We start from the raw sequence: 19,735 nt of genomic DNA, 5'->3' as shown, positions 1-19,735 counted from the left end.
GACCAATGTGTGCTTGTGCTTTTTCTGGCAGTTACTCCTTGCTCCATGCTTCCAGGAAGACATTCAGTAATGTCAAGGTCAGCATTTCCAGTCAGTGGACTCCCTCCTGCCTAAACAGCACAGTCCTAGAGCTCCAGCCATATGAGGTAAGGACACTTGAGACTAGCAAGTGCAAAGGAAGCTGAATAATTTCTAGTACGCTTAGGCTATGCTACTGAAGAGGTCCCTTTATTTGTTTTTGCTAGGGATGCTTGTCTGAATGTGAGTGAGAACTTCAGGTGTCTTAATAGTCGTTCTCTGGATCATCTATTGTTGGTGGAATCTTTCCTAGTGTCCCCAGAGAGAAACTTCCTAGGCAGTTATGGTGTTCCAATAGAAATCGGGACCCCAGCAAAGTCTTCTATAGTAGCTAGCAGAATGGAGAAGGTGGGGAGGGTACGAGGGGGATTCTACCTCTGAAACGTCAGAGGCAATAAGCGCGAATCGTTACTGGGGTTGTGGAGATCTCTGTAACATCCTTGCTGCGGTTTTCTCCGTGGTGTGGGCGTTGCCACTCCATTAAAAGGTTGGCCAAAGTGGGAGAGCCGAAAACTATCCTGAAAGTGCTACCTGCTTAATGTAAACCGATACTGAAGAACGACATTTGCTTGTGCCTCTTAGAGATCTGATTTTCAAAAATGCTGGACATCCCATGGCCGTTGTCTTTAAATCCCGGCATCAACAAAAGCAAAGGGAGTTTTGGTAGTGCGTGCTTGCAGAGAAAGAAGTTGTGTTCTGCTTTCACAGCACAAATGGGAATGCAAGAATGGGTATACTGGCTCACTCTCATAGCCCTTTTAGGGAGATGTTTGTTTTTAGAAGTGGCTGGTCCCAGTGCTTTTGAGATGCAGAAGAAATCTTACATTAACAGCTCAGTCACAGCATGAGATCCATTCAAACAGGGAGTTCCAGGCCAGCTGCTTGAGCTGTGTCTGCCTCGGAAGTCTTTGATTCTTTGGACATTTGGCTGAAGGATAAATGTTGCCCTTGTGTAATAAGTAAAAACAGTAAAGCGGGCCTGTATTGTCTTCAGGATTTTATAACCTAGCAAAAGGTACCGAGCATCTTGAGGATGCTAAAACAAAGCACAAGGTGTTTATATTTAATTTCTTAACTGACATTCAAAAAACTAGTATACTTCAGAAGGCAGATGCAGTCTGTCTGCTACATGCATGACTTAGTATTTGCTGGATGTTGAGGTTTATGTGCCCGTCCAAGAAGAAAGGTTAAAGTGGCCCTTCTTTCCTTATGGTATCAATTTAAATCACCTTAGTTAGCAGTAAAGTGGGTGGTGCATTTTGAGAGAGATGGCTTGCAGAGAAAGAAGTTGTGTTCTGCTTTCACAGCACAAATGGGAATGCAAGAATGGGTATACTGGCTCACTCTCATAGCCCTTTTAGGGAGATGTTTGTTTTTAGAAGTGGCTGGTCCCAGTGCCACACAATCTAAAAATCTAATGGAACAATCTAAAAATATGAACAGAGGAGTCTCGTAGCATGCTATCAGTTTTGAGCTTTGATTTCTTTTTTTAACTACAGTTATCTATTTTATTATTACCCTTAAGAAAAAATCCTTAAAATGTTTTGCAATGGTTGCATCAATAGACTTTGGTATAATTTTATTAGAAGGATAGCCTAGATCTTTGCTTTCCAGCCTTTTAAGATTTGTGAGTCCTGTGGAGATTTTGTAATGAATTTAAGTCTGATGTCAATATGTTTGATTCCCTTATCTTTCTAAGACTCTTGGTAGCTTGTAGACCTCCAGGGATCTGTGGTTAAAAGTTGAAAGCTGCTGGTGTAAGAAGCTATTAGTGGTCTCAAGTGCCAAAACTAGTTTTCAGGAGCTTTATTAATTTTCTTTTACACGTGAGACTTGAGTAGAATCTGTGTTCATAGGCCTTTCCTTAGTGTTGTCTGTGCAGGCTATTTCCTTGGAGGTAGGAATAAAACTAGAGCTGATGGTATTTGAGTGGATGCATCCATGGGTCAGGTCTGGGCTGCATTTTTTTGTTTGATTGAGCTCCCTTCTAATGGAGGGGGTGGTGGGGAGAGGAAAAGAGTCTGTCCTGATTAACTGTATTAATTCTTCAAGTCATCCTCAAAACTTGCTATTTTCAGCTGATGTCACTAATCTCAATTTGGGGATGACTGAGTCTTTTCCCTTCTTTGATCACATTGAAAATAAAATGAAACTTCAGGGTAAGCACAAAAGTAGAAACAAAATTAGCGGCCTGAGTTCATTGTAAATAGCAGTTTCCAACCAGTCTGTTTCTTCTCATTGTTTTTTTTTTTGTGTTTGTTCTTTCTGTTTGTGGTCTGTCATTTCTTATTATGGTTGTTGCCACAGATTTTTTTCTAAGGGAGTTGCTCATTTAGTGAAGATAGAAAGATAAATACGGAAGAGACGTTGCACATAAAACAGAATATCCCTTTATTGTACTATTTATTGAGGTACTCATTGGTGTTTCTGTGTATGCAACTGTCAGCTGCATGCTGGTTAGAAGTAGGTTTTGTATAGCCAGTCACTTTTCTTGATCCAAGTGAAATTGGTGTTTCTCCCACCTGGTTTGCTAGCTTGTCCTTTAGAAGTGAAGTAAGGTGGAAGTGGCTGTTTTCTGTAGTACATTAAATCAGAATTGTTCTTGATTTGATAATTAAAGTGTTGGAGGAATGGGAAGTTACTGAGGCCAGACTCTATTTTGCATTGGAGTTGGAATATGAATTGAAGAAGAGTAGAATGAGCTCTAACTCTTCTTGTGTACCTGATACAATTTTATCCTTTTAGCTCTGGAACAGCAACCATTTATTTCCAAATGCAGAAGAAGCCACGCTCTTCTTGGGAACGTTGGACACTATCTTCTTGTTCTCCTATGCTGTGGTGAGTAACTCTCGTCTAAAGCTGCCAAGCTTTGGTTGAGACTGGGAAGATCACACCCACGTTTGGAGGGGATGAATGGGATCTGCTTCTTGGACTTGTCTGGCACTAATTGACTTTAAAAGCTTAGTACGGGAGAAGGTTTTTTCCTTTGGTTCTGTTAGTTCTGCCAGTGCCTTTGAACCGTGTGAAGATGTTTGTTAACAACTGTAAGAGAAGTACTATCACTCCAGAATTTTTCACGCTCCTGCCATCAATTTTTGGAAGAGTATTTCTATCTATTCAAATGCTTTCTGTTAACAATTTTTAGACGATTTTTAATAATAAATGTAATGAACAATTTAGAAAAATAAGGGTTCCTTTGATGGCAGGAGAAGAGTTGTTTAGAATGAAACTGCAAGCTGATGTAGTACTACCATCTGGGTCAACTTGACCCCCTGCATCATTTTTATTCTTGCAGGTTACTAATGCAAACCTTGTGGCTTTGTTTAACGTGCAGTTTTGTTTTCAGGGTCTTTTTGTCAGTGGCATAGTTGGGGATCGCCTGAATTTACGCTGGGTTCTGTCTTTTGGCATGTGCTCCTCTGCTCTGGTGGTAAGTTGGAACATACTAGTGTGATTTAGAAAACTGTCTTAGGATTTCTGGATATGATTTTCTTTAAAAATAGTAGGCTGTATTTCCAGGATCTGTAGCTGTATCTCAGTGGTCTCAAGCTGTGGGAGTACCACATTAAGTAAAACTTAGTAAGTGAAAACATGTGAAACTTATTACTGGAAGCAGTTTGTTGCAAGTTTTATTATGTCGGATGTAGGGCTACACAAGGCTACTCAACTCTTCCTAACATACCAGTTTCTGGATACTTTAATGGAAGGAACTTCATAAATTTGAGGCACTGTCTAGACACTTGATTGTAAATTTGAGCTTTTTGAAGTGATTTTGTATTATGACTGTTCTCCAGGTTCATATTTGTTGTCATCAAAGTTTTTCCTTCCAAACGCAGTCTGTGTTCTCACTAAGCATACATCTGCTTATGCTGTAGTTGGTGGGAGGGCATATACGTCACAAAAGAATGTCTGCTTAAAACAAAAGAGTTCTTCAGTTTCAAGCCACTACAGATAAGTGTGAATCAATTTTATCTCACTGTGGTTTTCTGGATATTAAAGTAGTGGCAAATGTGTGGTGTTCTTGACTTAGCCAGTGACTACAAACCCCACTATGGCCTATTGCATTCCGCAAACACATGATCACAGACATGCCTCAAGCACAGTGTGCCACAAAGTGTGTTTATTTTGGCTAGTTTGTATTAGAGCTCTGAGTAATTTGAGACCTGGCTGTACTATTTACGTTAGATTTTGCTGAGGGAAATGACTGCTCAGGGTTTTGTGTTTTTATAGGACCTTGTGAGTCCATGTGTCAGTACAATGACAAGCAAATCAGGATGCGACTGTATCTTTAGCATTGTTGCTAAAAGTACTTGTGTCTTTCTTCTCCTCTCCTGTTATGACTGTGCTGTTTACAAAAGTAAGTCTTTTAGAGTGGAAGTGCCGTGAGCTTATTTCTCTCTGGGAGTTGTTTGGGCTCTGGATTTAGTGCTGTCAGTGGCTCAGCAGAGGGTGCTATTACCTTTGAGCTGTTTGTTAAACAATGCCAGGGTCTGGCTGTGGCCTAGCTCCTATAGGTGTGTTCTTCCTGAAATGTCACTGCGACTTCTTTTTAACATCCCTCCCTCCCCAGGTTCTTAGCAGTAGTTTCAGGTTTTTTACGTTTTCTTTTCTCCTTTCTAGGTATTTTTCTTTGGCACGCTCACAGAATGGTTACATTTCTACAACAAGTGGTTCTACTGCTGTCTATGGGTGGTGAATGGCTTGCTGCAGTCCACTGGCTGGCCCTGTGTGGTTGCTGTCATGGGCAATTGGTTTGGAAAAGCTGGGTAAGTTGAATTTTCAGTGGCTCACTTATTTGACCTGCTGACCATTGCAGGCTTAGCTGAAACTCCCAAATCAACAAGGCATAACTTTCTGTTTTGCCAGTCCCAGTAAGACTGTTGTACTTATCTAAAGAGATCTACAACAATTTAAGATTGACTGTCCAAGTCCCATAGTGAGGAATGGCTGAATTTAAATTTTCATGTTACTCTAAAACCTGTTCCTGTCCACTAAAGAAACTGGATGGAAACTGACCTGTTGAAAGGTTGAGTCTGTCGCAGGATGGGTATTGCAGAAGAGCTCCAGCCACAGCTTGTAACTCTGATGTTGCCAGCTTACCTCTGCTTTAGCACAGATGCTTTAGGATAGGACTTTACATGCTTATTTATTTGGTACCTGCAAGTTATTCTGGTTTTTGCTTTAAGTGATGTTTAACTCTCTTTGAAGAGGGCAGAGAGAATGCTGTAATTTCATGTGTAAATTAAAATTCATTCTAACACCATATCTCTGTTTTGTTCCTAATGTCAACCTCTCCCTCCATCCCTCCTTCTAAATTTCTTCCTCCTTCTGCAGGAGAGGTTTTGTGTTTGGACTCTGGAGTGCCTGTGCATCTGTGGGGAATATCCTGGGAGCATTCCTTGCCTCCTGTGTTCTCAAATACGGCTATGAGGTGAGCAGTGCTGTCTGGTTTCTAGCTAGGACTATGTGTTTGACCAGGTTATGCAGAGATAAGTTTCCTACTCTGTCACTGAGGAGATAATAGGAATATTTTTCTTCTTATCCGAGTGTCCAGTTTCCTCATCTTGAATCCTGTGATAGGAAGCAATAGGCAGGATAGAAGCATTTTCCTTTCATGACCCTTTAGATTCAGAAGGTATGAGCTTGAGGCTTCCCTTTAAATGTGAATGATGTTTTTGAAGAGCCCTAGTACCATAATGTACCTATTTTGATTTGGGTGGCTCAGAGTGCTCTTTAGATTCATATCTATCACTGTTTCTTACTTAACTGAACTCACTGCTGCTGAATAGTGGTGAGGTTTTGGCAGACAGGGAGGCATGACTTCTAAGTAGGGAGAGCTATGGCATGGTACTGCATTGCTATGGCACGGTGCTGCAATGTTTCCGGCAGACAATTAAACAGAGGGAACATGAGTAAAGCGGAGCATGTTGGAGCACGTGACCTCTGAGGAGAGGCTGATGAGGCTGAGCTTGTTCAGCCTGGAGAAGAGAAGGCTTAGGAAGTGCCAAATAAGGAGCCTTCCAGTGCCAATAAGGAGGTTACCGAGAAATCGGAGCCAGGCTCTTACCTGAGTTGCATGGCGGTAGAAGAGGCGATGGATGTAAACTGAACCGGGGAAGATTCCAGCTGGATATATGGAAAATTTTTTCACTATGAAGTTAATTAAGGACTGGAACAAGGGTCTGGAGTCCATAGAATCTGTCTTTGGAGGGTTTCAAGACCTGACTGAACAAAGCTGTGAGCAAGCTGGTCTGAAATCAGTGTTGACCCTGCTTTGAGCAGTCTCTTCTAACTTGGTTGAATCTGTAATTTTGTGTTGGGTGAGCTCCTTCCTCGCTGCTGTCACCTCCATACACTAAAACTACTGTTTCCGTGTGGTCCTTCAGTCTTAAAGAGAAGCAAGTCTACTCAGGGGGTGCAGAGATTGCTTGTTTCCAAGTTAAATGGATGTAGTCTGGATTGTTATTACTACGTTTACACTGCGACAGGGTTGGAATACAGGGAAACCCTTGTTGATCAAGGATGCCAGTGTGACTGAAGGCGTTTTTTTTAAAAAAATCATCTTTTATTTATCTTCAGTATGCTTTTCTGGTGACTGCCTCAGTACAGTTTGCTGGAGGAGTCATTGTCTTCTTTGGGCTTCTAACTTCACCAAAGGAAGTGGGTAAGTAGAAGAAGGTTATACCATTTCAGTCTCTTTGTGGAAAGCAGGTTTGCAGCTTTCTCTTTAGTGTTAAACGTGCTGCTAGCTCTGACAGTGCTTATCCTCACAGCTCTTCTGAAATGGTGTTACACTTCTATGCATTTAGCGGAAAAAATGCTTTCCTCACCACGAACACACTAAATGCCATCTTGGATCGTGTGCTTTGGTATTTTTAAAAGTAAAATAAAACAGTCTGGCTCTAAGGCCTCCGTTAGGATATGCCTAGTTTCCTGTTTTCCTTCCTGGAAAATTGGTATTTTTTTAACAATCAGTAGGAAACTGATAATTGACCACTGTAAGAGCAAATCATGGCAAGCCTTAACTTTGCCGAATGAAGGGAAAGTGCTTTGTGTGTGCATGACTCCTTCAGCCAATTAAATAGTGCTCATGTGGGGTAAATTTCCTGTTCTGAGAAGATGGGTGGGCAAGGCAGAGTGTGACAGGAAAAAAAAAAAAAAGAACTTTGGGGCTTTGACAGGGCTGTAGAGGTTTTCCAGCTGCCTACAAAAGTTATAAAGTTAAAGCACTAAAAAAAGTTTAAAAAAAAAAAGTTAAAGTTAAAAAGTTAAAGTTAAAGCACTAAAGTAGTGGAGCATGCAGGTAAGCATTGAGCAGCTCAAAGTGTGCAGGGCAGTTCCTAGGCCTTCTGCTGCAGAGGAGGCATTAACAGAGTAGTTGCTAGTGCACTTGGCCTCCTCACTCAGGTGAGGTGATGCCCAGGAGCCAGGCCCAAGGAGCCCAACCGCTAAACAAGGGAGAAAATGCACTAATTTGTTGTGTCTTCCAACTAATGGCCAGACACTCAGAACAGACAAAGCCGATGGCAGGATCAGACAGAATACTTTCAAGAGCACTAGAAGACAAAGGGTGGAAACTGGCGACGCTGCAGAATGCCATCTAGAAGAGTTTCTAAGCCAAAGGAAGATGGAGGTATGGGAGAGCAAGGGAACTGCTAGAAGGGAGAATTGCGTAAAAGAAGTGAGTGTAGCTTTAAAGTGGGGAGAGGGTGGACAGGTTATGGTCCGTTGTTCCTGTTATACATCCTTTGTAAAAATTTAGGCCTTCCTGAGCTTGGAACACATGAAGAAGGCAGTGCTGAGGAAGATGCCAACAGACCTTTAATGGATGATGATGATGCAGATGACGATGACCGGAATTACTCTATTCAAGCAACTGACACTGATAACCAGCCAAAGGCCATTGGCTTTTTCCAGGCTTGTTGCCTTCCAGGTGTTGTACTGGTGAGGACTCTTAGCACACAAATTCTTGAGTGAAATCTGACTTTTTATGTTGTTAAACACAGATCTGACTTTTTGTGTTGTCAACATTTGACATCGTTGACATGCTGACCACGTGTTGTTGCTGAAATCTGACTTCTTATGTTGTTAAAACCTTGGGGTTTGGGACTTTTATCCTTGTGTGTATGCATTATAATACTGTCCTATTACGTGGTTGCATGTCACTCTTCCTGTGGGACTCTTGCTTCATTTGGTGCATGTAATGAGCCAACTGTGGCAGTAGCGAGGCTATCTTTTTTGATGCTGAGTTTAGAAGGGAGGCTATGAGCAAAGCAGGTGGTTGTAGATACTCTCTTGGTGAGGTAGTTACTCGTTGCCCTGAGAAGTGAGATTCTTACTGCTGGCTGAGCATCACAGAGAACTCTGTGGCACTGGTATTTGTGTGTGGTTAGTGGGGTATTTTTTCCCCCCTCCTCCTTTTTTTTTTTTTTTTTTTAAATTGCCTTTGAGCAGAGAGCCTGAAAAAGCCTTAATCAACATGATGTAATATCTGGCAAAGTCTTTTTATAAACAACTGGCAACAGGGCCTGGTAGTGCACTCTCACCATTAACTTAAGCTGAGCTGCATCCCTTGTTACTTCCTCATCCTGTCCTTTGTGCCAGAACTTGTACTTCTGCATCAGCATTTGTTGCCCAATTCAAGGATTTGGTTCAGCTGAAAAATTAATCTGCCAATAAAAAAATTGATAATTTTCCTGTGCCAGTAGGCCATGTGTCCCCTGAATACTAGAGCTGGTACAAGAAAAGAGACAGGGAGGCTGGCTCAGTAATATGAGTAAGAAGTGAATCCTCTTGAGTTCTTTCCTAGTGAGCCACATAAAGTGCCTTATTTTTGGTTGCGCTAAGAATGGGATGATGTACGAAGAACCTCTAGGCAAAATATGCTGGCAGTGGTGAAGGCTGCCTAAGCTGATGTGCGACTTTTCTTCACTGGCCAGAGCATAAGGAGGTACCAAACAATTGATGTTGCTGTTTCGGTGCTTGGGATTTTGAGGGCATGCTCTCTGTGCTAACCCAGCCATGTGAACACCCCTGACGTGAATCCGTGAGTTTTATCTGATGTCAAATCAGTGAGTGAGAAACCACATACTGAGAGAACCTCCAAAGCCTGGTCAAAATTATACAAAGATGTGAGTTGACTGAAATTGGTCCTGAATTGGACTGAAATAGTTTCTCTCCTCTTCTACTGATGAATGATACAGTAGAAGAATTTTAGTATAGACAGACGTCCTTTGGGCCTCTGGAAGTTCAATGTTTAATTGGTCTGATAGTTGGCTGACTGTGTGTTGTATTAAATATGGCATGGAACAGTACAGCTCTACATACGAGAGCCAGCCGAACTGTAGTGAACATCACTGTCTTATGTGTGGTAAAGATTACTTAGTGACCTTTAAGAGTGGAAAAGCATTGATGATGCAGCTAAAAAGGGTATGTTTGTTAAAAGAATCTACATTTAGAAGAGATGATTTGGGAGCTTTTAAAATATCAAAACGTCTGCTTGTTAAAATCCAAAGACAAGTATGTGCACAGTCCCAAAAGCTGTGTTCCCAACAGGTTATTTTTTCCGTCTTCAAATTTGGGTTCCTTCAACTGCCATGTCAGTGTTTATCAGGAGGCCATACTTAAATAATTTTTGTGCCTTATCCTTCTGCATGCTCTGCATGCTGGGCCTGCAATCCCCAAGAAAGAACCATTGCCACATGTGAAAGCTCTAAAGGCAGAGCTCTCCTGCTAGCTAAGGAGAGCTTGAGACCAGCAACCAAGAGCAGGAGGCTGCCTCAGCTTTTGGGTTTGGAGGCATGTGCTTAGTGTTGGCCAAACCTTTCATCTTGTATCCTGGAATACCTGTCTGGGGTGTTATGAATGAAGATTTTTCTTCTGGTCCTGTGACCAGATGAGCCTACGGAACAGCAGAAGATAGCACAGAGAAACTGCTTCACGTAACTTTTCTCGTCATAATGCACAGATGACTAAACCTGAAGCTTGTTTCATGTCACATGGTTGGGTTCAGTTTTTTTTTTTTTTTTGTTGGAAGCCTGATGTCAATTCTTAGGGTTACGCTGACAGCATTTTAACCCTCTGCATTCAGTGAAAAGAAAATAACCTTCCTGGCAATGTTTTTCTTATTCCTGGGTTCCCTTTGATGTGCAGCATTAAGCTTTCATAGTACTGCCTCTTTATATGAAATGCAAAAGCACTTCCCTCTGAAAGCTTCAGCTGGGTCCAGAGCTTTATGGGAAGAAGCAGAAATGCTGTTTGCATTTCTCAAGTGCTAACTGCTTGCTGGCTGACTCTTTGTTCCAGTATTCTTTGGCCTATGCCTGCTTGAAATTGGTGAATTACTCATTCTTCTTCTGGCTGCCATTCTACCTCAGCAACAACTTTGGATGGAAAGAAGCTGAAGCTGACCAGCTCTCAATCTGGTATGATGTGGGAGGAATCATAGGTGAGTGAGCAAGTGAATGACATCTTTCTGCAGTTGCCCTGTTAGCATTTGAAAAATGAAAGACAGCAAATGCAGCACAGAGCAGTCGTGCTTAGTGGGATCTAGCTGACCGTTTACTGAATATATAAAAGGGCTAGTTATGTATGTGGCTGCTTGACTATTTTCTTAAATGCAGTGTATGTGAGCACCCTGAAGAGTTTATGTATCGTTTAAAGGGCACTATCTTATTCTTGTATGGTACCCCCAGCAGATGTTTTTCTTTACTTGCTATGCTTTTGAAGAGTGCCACGTACAAAACAGTGCCCCAGTGCTTCCTGCTTCCTTTCTGACAGGTACACTTGAGGGAGAGATTAGACCTGGACGTAGTGGGTTCTGTATCATCCCTCCAGAATGTAGCAAAGAACATAATGTTTGTCTGTCTGGGCTTCCACTCCAGTGTTCAATTTCTTTCTTTATTCCCTAGTCCAGCTAGCTTTCGTAGAATGAACATCCTTATTCTGATCTGTTCAGGGTCATTTTTTCTGCCTCTCTGACCTTTTCTGAAGTAGACTTTCCCAAAGTGTTTTATTTTTTACCAGCAGAGCAGTTTCTGCAGAGGGGTCAGTGATACGTATGCTGATCTTTGTCAGCAAACGGCACTTCTTGCAAACTTTACGCCTACCGTGAGTCGGAGTGAGACCCCTATGTGCTAGTGCTTTCCCTTTGAAGCAGAACTTCTTTTTTTGTGCGCTTTCTATTAAAGAAACCAGCCACAATGTTAAGCTTGTTCAGATCGGGAGTTATGGTTGCTTGATGGTGCTATACTTTTCAGGGGAATGAAAAAGAAAGCGGGATGGTTGGTCAGTTGCACGCCAAAAAAAGAAATGTTATTTCCTGGGAAAACAGTATGAGTAGTTTGCTCTGCTCTATCCTGGCCACCTAGGTTTGCTGTTGCCTCTATGTCTTGGCCAGTAAGGCAGGAGACTTAGTTTTCAGAAGTGTAGGGAAAATATGTTTTCAGGAATGTAGAGAAAATGTATATTAATGAGAAAGCAAGAGGCCACTGCACTCAATGAAGTGACCCAGTTTTGTTCGAGGTGTTAGCATCCTGGGCCTGATGATGTTCTATTTTTTGTAGGTGGGACCATCCAAGGCTTGATTTCTGATGTGCTACAGAAGAGAGCTCCAGTGCTAGCAATTAGCCTGCTCTTTGCTGTAGGGTCTCTCTTTGGATACAGCCGTGAGTATGTTTTTGCTGCATGGAGATCGGAAGCTCTTTTGATGCTTTAGGGAGAACCAGAACACAGCCTATTCTGATTACATTTGGCTTTCTGGTCTTGAAACTGCTTCTGGATCACTATGGCACCTTTTGCTGTATTTTGTTTGAACTGTGACATTGCGTAAAACTTTACTGAGCTTGGAATCAAGGAACTGGGGAGGAAATCTGTGCTTTGGTTAATGAGGTGGAAAAGGATTAACTGAGTAGTTGGGCTTCCATGAAGTGGTGAGTGATGGCACTAATCCTTCTCCAGTGACAATGAAATTTCTGGCATTGTCATTGTATCAAAACTGCAACTGGTAGAGCAGCAGATCTAAGGGGCAATCCTATCCCAGTCCTACCAGGAAAGGGAGTCTAGGGACAGAGCTGTACAGGAGCACATCTACTGTGAGAGAGAGAAGCTCTTGGACTTCGCTGCTTGTGCTTCTGTATGTGGTGAAATCTAAGAGTTTCTCCCTCTCTTATACTAGATAGAGCTCTCGGTGCCTGCTGGTTTTGTAAGGAGCCTGTCAGGAAAACTGAACAAAAGGGCATGCTGGTCTAGTTTCTGTGAAGTAATGACTGTGAAGCTGTTGTAAGAATAAGGGGTTTGCATCTTCATGGTACCACTGCTCTCCAGTGGTACCAGAATGCTTTAACTCTCTCGCCTGTCGCTTCACTCCTCTGTGTCGTCCCCCATCTGTAACAAAAATGGTGTGGCGATGTAGACCACCTTCTGTAGAGCACTTTGAGGTCTGTGGATGGAAATCAATGCCAGAATATATACGTGAACAGTAAAGCATGCCTTTCTGAAGTGTGCTGGCCCAGCTGGTCTCAAAGTAAGGTCAATAGGCAATCATCCTTAAATAGTAAGGGTTAGGTTTGGTGGTGTTCAGTAGAGTTTTGTAGGCCCTTGTGATAACTCACTGCTTTCATCAGGGAGTTGGAAGCAAATATAAAATTGTTGCTGACAGCTGAACAGCCAGAGGTGCAGGTGTCTTGTGCTTAATTCAAACTGCACTACTGCTCAGCCAGATATGGAAGGCTTAGACAGGCGATAGAGAGTTACTGCACTGTATCATTAAATCTCCATCAGCCAAACTAGGGAATGCTTTTATGCTCTTAGCCTGTTGCATGTAAGAGTGAAAACAGACCAAGGATACATTAAACGGCTGCAGCTTGCCTTACACATTAACGTGACCGTTTGTGGACCCTAAGTTGCGCTTGGGTATAAAGAGTTCAGGTGATGCCTGGAAGCGAGGTATCAGGGAAAACAGTAACTCTTAAAAGCACTGAGGGATTGTAGTAGAAAAGCAGCTGCATATATACAGTAGGATGCTGTTCCTGGCAGGGCAGACAGAACATTTGGATATCCAAGTGTGGTTTTGTCAGGAGGAGTAAGGAGATTGGGTTTTGTGTTTTTACCCTCTTGTCCAGCATTGTTTAGACAGTTATTGGATCACTGCCTCCAAATTTAATGTCCGCACTTTAAAAAGGATGGTGGAAAAATTGGAACAAGTGGAAGAGATGATTCAAGTGCTGAAAGAAGTACTTTATGGTGGGAGAGTTGGAGCTGAATCTCTTTCACTTCCCCAGAAAGACAAGAGAATCTTTCCTCTACTATGCACGTGGACTTTCAAGGAGAGTAAATGCAAACTCTTTGCCATAGAAAAAGGCATAACAAAGGTTGGAAGCCAGAGCCAGGCGAATCTAGTATAGAGGCAGGGCATAAATGTCTGATGGCAAAGGTGATTTTTCTGCTGTAAAGTGCTGTCAGGGAACTGATGAATCTTCAGTCTCTAAATGCCTTTGCAAGAAGACTAATCTTTGTACAAGTCTCCAGTCAAATAGAAGTCACTGTTGTCAGTACTTGGGTAACTTAATGAAACTGGATGTTTGCATGCTTCTTTCTGATCCTAAATAAATAAATGGCTTTCTCAAGTTCATTTGTTTTCTTTACACTTATCTGATCTTTCTCCCACAGGTTCTCCAAACAGCAAACCTATCAATGCTGTGATCATGGCAATTACAGGTATCGTACAAAATACCACTGTTACCCTGGTAGAATTGTACTTTGCAGAAAAGTCAGCAACACCAGCATCAGGTGTCGGTAACGCATGTGTGTGTGCCGCCATCTCTTCTTGGTTTTGCAGAAGGGCTAAAAGCTGAGGTCCAATTTATGGTACTTTTGGAATGTGTCTGCAGGAAAACTAATTTGTAGATGGGAGTATAGAATATGGACTATATATAATAAGGTATTGGAACTATAGAATTCTGCCTTATTTTGCTATGATAGAGACAGATTTATGCTAAAATACCTAGCAATAATCTGTTATTTAGAGCATGGACACATGCTAGCTGTTGCTGGCCGTGCTACAGGAGCAATAGTCTCTGTCAGAGAGGTGACTATGTGGTGAAGTGGTGAGCTGCAAGAGCTAAATTCAAGGGTGTCTGTCTGTCAGAACCCCAGGGGTTCTGTGTGGGGTCACAAGCTTTCTGTGCTACCAGACGTACTTAATTCTGTGTTCCAGAATTAAGATTAGCCTGTGTGAATAGAGCCTTTCTCTTGGAACACTCCTACTTTGGAACACTGTCGTGTGGAGTTTTTTTCTTCCATCTCTCCGTCAGCCCCTGGAGACTGAGGCTGTAGCATGGGGGTGTACTATCCAAAGTAGAGACCTGTCTTTATCTGCTTCGTGTTGAGGGTTTGCTTGTGCGTGTTCAACAGTAGCTTTCTGTATTCAGTTCAGTGCATCCTGGCTCTTCTTGCAGAGTGAACCACATACAGTTACTTTGTTCTTGCTGTTGGAGGAAAATATGCATGTTGGCAATTTCTCTGTGCGTGCTTCATGTACGCAAGCTACGTTGCAACTGTATGCTTCAGCTGCAAGGGTTAATTTCTACCTGTAATTAATCTGAGATTACTGTCCATAAAATCCTGATCCTGAGGTTTGTGTGGTAGAAAAATCTGTGTTTTTAAGATGTTCTACTGAGAAGCCCCCTGCTTGTTTTGCCTCAAGGCTGTTTTCCTGGCAATTTCAGGCTTTTTCATTGGAGGCCCTTCTAACATGATCAGTTCTGCAATTTCGGCTGACCTGGGTCGTCAGGAGCTGGTCAAAGGCAGCAGTGAGGCTCTGGCAACAGTCACAGGAATTGTGGATGGAACTGGTAGTATTGGTGCTGCAGTGGGTCAGGTAAGACAGAAACATTTTGAAATTTGTTTGGGATTTTTGTTCAAAGCTAAGGTAACAGCAAAAACTTTTGTTTAAAGGAAAGTTTACCTATGTAACCGAGCAAAAATGACATACTTATCACAAACTTGATGGTGTTTATTTACAAGGTAATTTAAAGTTTGCTCTTATTTGCAGTTTCCTTTTCTATATAGAGTTGTCTCCCACAACTTGTAAATATGGCACTGCTTGCTTTGATGGTCCTCACAGTATGCTGCCAGGGGTTTGAGGACTAGACAGTTGCATAAAAGGAAGCTGACAGTGTGCTCACTGGACATTCTTATTTCTCAAATACAAGTGGTGACTACGTGGAAGAGCATAGTGATGCTTTGGGGAGAGGAGAGTTTAGTACAAAGATTGGAGCCAATTCTCTCTCAGGCCCTCTCCAGTGCTGGTGAAATACCAAGGACTTAAGCAAGGAGTACAAGTTTCTATTCCTAAAAGGAATGTGGGTTTGTATTTGTCATTTATTGCCTGATAAATACAATTGTTTTGTCTCTGTTTTGTAGGAGAGATGCCACTTAGTTCCATTAAACATGGAAGATGGCAAGTGCCTTGTGGACATCTTAAAGTGCATTGTTACACTCAATTTCCTTAATATATTGTCTTCAGTGTTTCTGTCTTACCCCACACACAGCACTCAAAAACTTCTGTCATCATAAAAACTAGATCTTTAATTCTGAAAAATTACACCTGCCTCCCATTCTAACATCACATTTACTTCCAGAGAGACAATGATGATGTCATTCTGGGGGTGTGTGAATAGCAGTGAATGCACAATGAATATGTTAGAAATTCAGATCCTGTTTTGTGCTAATACACCCAGTAGTGAAGAAGAGGCCCTTGTACAGCAACTGAATACAAATCTACCAATAAGGAATACACTTTCTTTTGTAGCCTATAAAGTCCTATTGAACTGGGATGCGGTTCCGAACAGACTGTAGTCTCAAGTACCTTGCCTACGATGTAGGGTTAGGTAGTTAGCAGTTGCACAGCTCTTGAGAATGCGTCCTGTGTAATTTGTAAGCCTTTCTAGAGCTTTTAGTTCCTCTGAGAGTACTTCCATCCACTTATGTCCCAGTGTTCTGCACAAAAAACTTATATGCAGTGGAGTCAGTTTGTCACCTTTGAAACTGTAGTTCAGTTCTGTCTTTATGCTGCTATGAGTTACTGTAAAGCTTCAGGACAGTATCTCCACTTTGCTGAGTCTGTGGGTTTTTTGCAGAAGGGCTGCTGTCCTGAGTCACGTATTGTGTCAGGGAAAGATCAGCTGGAGGGTTTTGTGATCAGCTTTTTATGGAGTGTTAACAGCCCACAAATTCTAGAAAATGAAAGAGCGATGTCTGAAAGTCATGCTTATCTTCATAATTTCAGTCATTTTTCCCTCTCTCTTTTTAGTATCTAGTGTCTTTGATCCAGGAGAACCTGGGATGGATGTGGGTTTTCTATTTCTTTATTCTAATGGTAAGAAATCTCCTCTCTTTCTTTTGTCAAAGTTCAATCTACAGTAGAATGTTTTGGTGGGAACCTGAGAATTGTGACCTAGGCATGCAAGGTATTCCTGCAGCAGCTGCAAACTCTGCTGTTCCCAAGGTAATCTCTGGGGTGCCTTTGCCTCAGGGTGTCCAAATCAACTAGGTTCATGTTGACTCCTTTAAGGTTGCGTTGCCCAACAGCAGCTGAGGTTGTGACAGAGAGGGGTTTGAAAATACTTGTCTAAAAATACCTGTATGCAATTCCAAGCTTATTCCATTTGACTTCTAAGGCAGGACTTTTTTCCCCTTTCATTGCCATGGTATGTGGTTCCTAATATTTTCAGGGAGCTGAAGTTAAGCTGCTTGCATATCAGCCCTTCAAGATTAATAAAAGGAGTGATGAGGATTTTGAAGCTAAAACTAATGCCTTGGCCTTGTATGTAGGAGAGGAGACGGTTCAGACCCTGATCTCCTCAGCATTGCCACCGTGGTGCACGCTTTACAAATCATGCACTATTGCCTCTGGGAAGTGCCAGGAACTGTCTTTACATCTGTGCTGACAAGTGAAAAAGCCACTTTGGTTACCTTCAGAGGCAGCCGGGAGGAAGGCCACTGAGGAGGTGAAGAGCACAGCTTCTTTATGAAAAGAAGATCGTGACAGTCAAAATCCTATGTGCTTTCCTTCAAACTCAGTCCTTCCATCTGCAGGGCCGTTTTGTCGTCTCTTCTCTTGCCCGTGTCTTCCCTGAACATACACTGGAGCGCAGGATGGTTGCAGCAGTGTTTGCTCTCTGCTAATTGTCCTGGGTATGTTTCTTTTCACAGACAAGTTCAACAATCCTGTTCATCTCACCATTAATAGTGAGGGAGATCAGATTGCTTCTGCATGAACGGCGCCCGCGAATGCTGACTGGATGACTCCCGTTTCCACTGGACGGACTGTTGTACGGGCCTGATGGCCAGGGGATTAAAGAAAACTCTGAGAGACTTGTTTCTTACATCCTCCAGGTTTGGACTAATTCAGAATGGCTCCGTGAGACTTGATTGACCTGCTTTTGTGAGTTCAATGTTGAAATACCAAATACCCGAATGGCCTGAGACCATCCACACCATCGAGCTGATCTAAGCTAGACAATCCACAGGACTGGTGTAGGCCTGCCAGATTCTTCCATGTCAGCAGCCACACTAGGATCTTCTGTTTGGGGGTGGGGGAGGACGGGACTCGGGCTCACTGCCCAATTCTTATTTATTTCTGGATGTCCTGGCCAAAGGACAGCTGTTTAAAACTGACAGTGGAGAGGCTGTCTTGCAGCGAATTTTGATGCTTTGTTGTGCTGGTAAAATCATACTGTGCATTTCTTGGATAGTCTAGAAAGGGCAAAAACGATTATTTGGAATTTGCGCTCTCCAGATGTTTCAAAAATTTTGCTGTTAAATCTCTGCGCAGATGGACCTCTGCTATCCCTAGCTTGTACCTGTATCATATTCCAGGAGCAGGTTCTTATGGAGAGGTTAACTCCATATTTGTTTTTAGCATTATTTTTTTTAATAATAGTATTACTAATCTCTGGGAAATGAGATTTCGGTTTCTGAATATTTAAGTAGACAAATAGTGTGCAATATTTGGATAACACTTTACTGTGATCCCTGAAAATATGCCTTAACAGGTCCTTTGTCTCTAAAGGATCCTTAAATGGCTTTGGGGACCGAGAATGGGGCACAAATACTTTTACTAGCAGTTTTGATCAATACTGACCAAAAATGGACTGTTGGGTGACCCTGTGAAGGAAGCTGGGCTCACCAGTTCCATTCTTATTTGGCAATTGTCCATCTCCAGCAAAGGAGAACCAAAACTGAATTAAATGAACTGAAGGGACCTGGCAGCACTTAGCTATGGGCTTCCAGACCGGGACTGAATCATACCCTTGTGACAGCATAAATTAGCAAGTGCTGCTGTCTTCCCCCATGCTTCTCTGCCTGTGGCTGCATAGGGGACCCCAAGCTCCTGCGTTTTCAAGCTGAGTTGCATCTTTAAAAGAAAAATAGATGCAAGTCAGCTACAAAAGCATGTGACTGCACTTAGTATGGTAGTAAGGATGACTGACTGACACCTCTCACATGTGTTGGTGACGTTACTGAGATCATTGAATAACCTCTCAGCAAATTGTTTTCTGCTTTTGTCTTGGAATGTTACATTGTAATAGGTACTTGCTAACCAGCAGAATTTCTGATCAAATGTTCAGTCTAATCAGTGCTGCCTGGATGGGAATGGGGGACAGGGAAACTCTTGGAACTGAAAATTTGAAACTTTTTTAACAGGGAAAGTTGCCTTTTAAAAATGTACAACTTTTTTTTCTTTTTAACTTATGAATGTCAATTTTTAGTCATTTGATGATTGTAATGAGTGAAACATCATTAGTGCCTTACAGTTTTTTCTGTATTGAACGGTTACTTTGTGATTGCTGCTTCTGCAACAACAGCTCTTCACATAGCTTTGCTTACTGGGAAACTCGGTTGTCCCATTTTATACTTTTTTGAGAGTCTGTCTTTCTTGGTGGAAGTGATTCTTGGCATTCTTTGTTAGCCCGCAAAAGGTTTCAGGGCTTGGGAAGACGATGCCATTAATCTTGACTAGGGACCTGAATCCTGTTCTTGTCTCTTCTCATTCCTGTTCCAATTGTTGCCAGCATAATTAGAGCAAGGGACTGAGAATCTATCATCATGCTCTCAGAATTATGCCCTGGGGTTAGTGTTCATGTCCCAAGCTACTCATTAGTCCCTGTACAAATAGAATCAAAACTCCTTGAAATTTAGTTCCAAAATTGATGGTGGCACCGTTTGCCCCAGCCATGGTGTCTGGGAATCTGTGGTTTCAAATTCCAACCTGGATGAGCTTTTTCGGCTGACTGTCTGGGTGCTAGATAAGCTTCTGATGAAAGGTGGGGTGGGAAAGGGACGTGGCGGGGGGGAGGAGGTGCAGCCCCCCGGGAACAAATGGTTTCCTGTAAACAGTTCTGTTCCCTCTTGAGAAGTGTCAGATGTGTTGCGAGCACTGCGAACACAAGCTGCCCAGCAGCTTGCATGTAAGTGTGCAGTGGTGCTTTGAGGCCACTGTTGATTAGCTAGGCTTTGCTTTGTCTTCAAGACGTTTTTTTTTTGTCCTGGGTTTTTGGTCCTGTCTATTTCCTCAAGGTGCTCGGATAGGGAAAGGTTTTAAATCTGATAATGTCTAAATTGATCTCACATGAATAAATTTACTTTGACTTGA

At 42.3% G+C, this 19,735-nt stretch overlaps 1 protein-coding gene across 7 annotated transcripts in view; it reads left to right on the top strand.

Annotated features, from left to right (window-relative positions):
* The window catches only part of SLC37A3 (solute carrier family 37 member 3), a 25,160-nt gene extending 5,425 nt beyond the window's left edge, over positions 1-19,735 (top strand). For all 7 annotated transcript variants that reach the window (XM_068945327.1, XM_068945380.1, XM_068945354.1 and 4 more), the window contains 13 exons: positions 32-146; positions 2,824-2,916; positions 3,425-3,508; positions 4,699-4,844; positions 5,413-5,509; positions 6,658-6,742; positions 7,841-8,022; positions 10,384-10,525; positions 11,643-11,744; positions 13,747-13,794; positions 14,805-14,956; positions 16,391-16,456; positions 17,293-19,735. In XM_068945327.1, the coding sequence (XP_068801428.1) occupies positions 32-146; positions 2,824-2,916; positions 3,425-3,508; positions 4,699-4,844; positions 5,413-5,509; positions 6,658-6,742; positions 7,841-8,022; positions 10,384-10,525; positions 11,643-11,744; positions 13,747-13,794; positions 14,805-14,956; positions 16,391-16,456; positions 17,293-17,385 (1,405 nt within the window). In that variant the 3' untranslated portion in view covers positions 17,386-19,735. The remainder of the gene's footprint in view (positions 1-31; positions 147-2,823; positions 2,917-3,424; positions 3,509-4,698; positions 4,845-5,412; positions 5,510-6,657; positions 6,743-7,840; positions 8,023-10,383; positions 10,526-11,642; positions 11,745-13,746; positions 13,795-14,804; positions 14,957-16,390; positions 16,457-17,292) is intronic.

Source organism: Struthio camelus, chromosome 1, assembly GCF_040807025.1.
Source record: "Struthio camelus isolate bStrCam1 chromosome 1, bStrCam1.hap1, whole genome shotgun sequence".
In the NCBI taxonomy this organism is placed as follows: domain Eukaryota; kingdom Metazoa; phylum Chordata; class Aves; order Struthioniformes; family Struthionidae; genus Struthio; species Struthio camelus.
The sequence above is the reverse complement of the archived record's forward strand: the minus strand, read 5'-3'. Positions and strand labels throughout refer to the sequence as shown.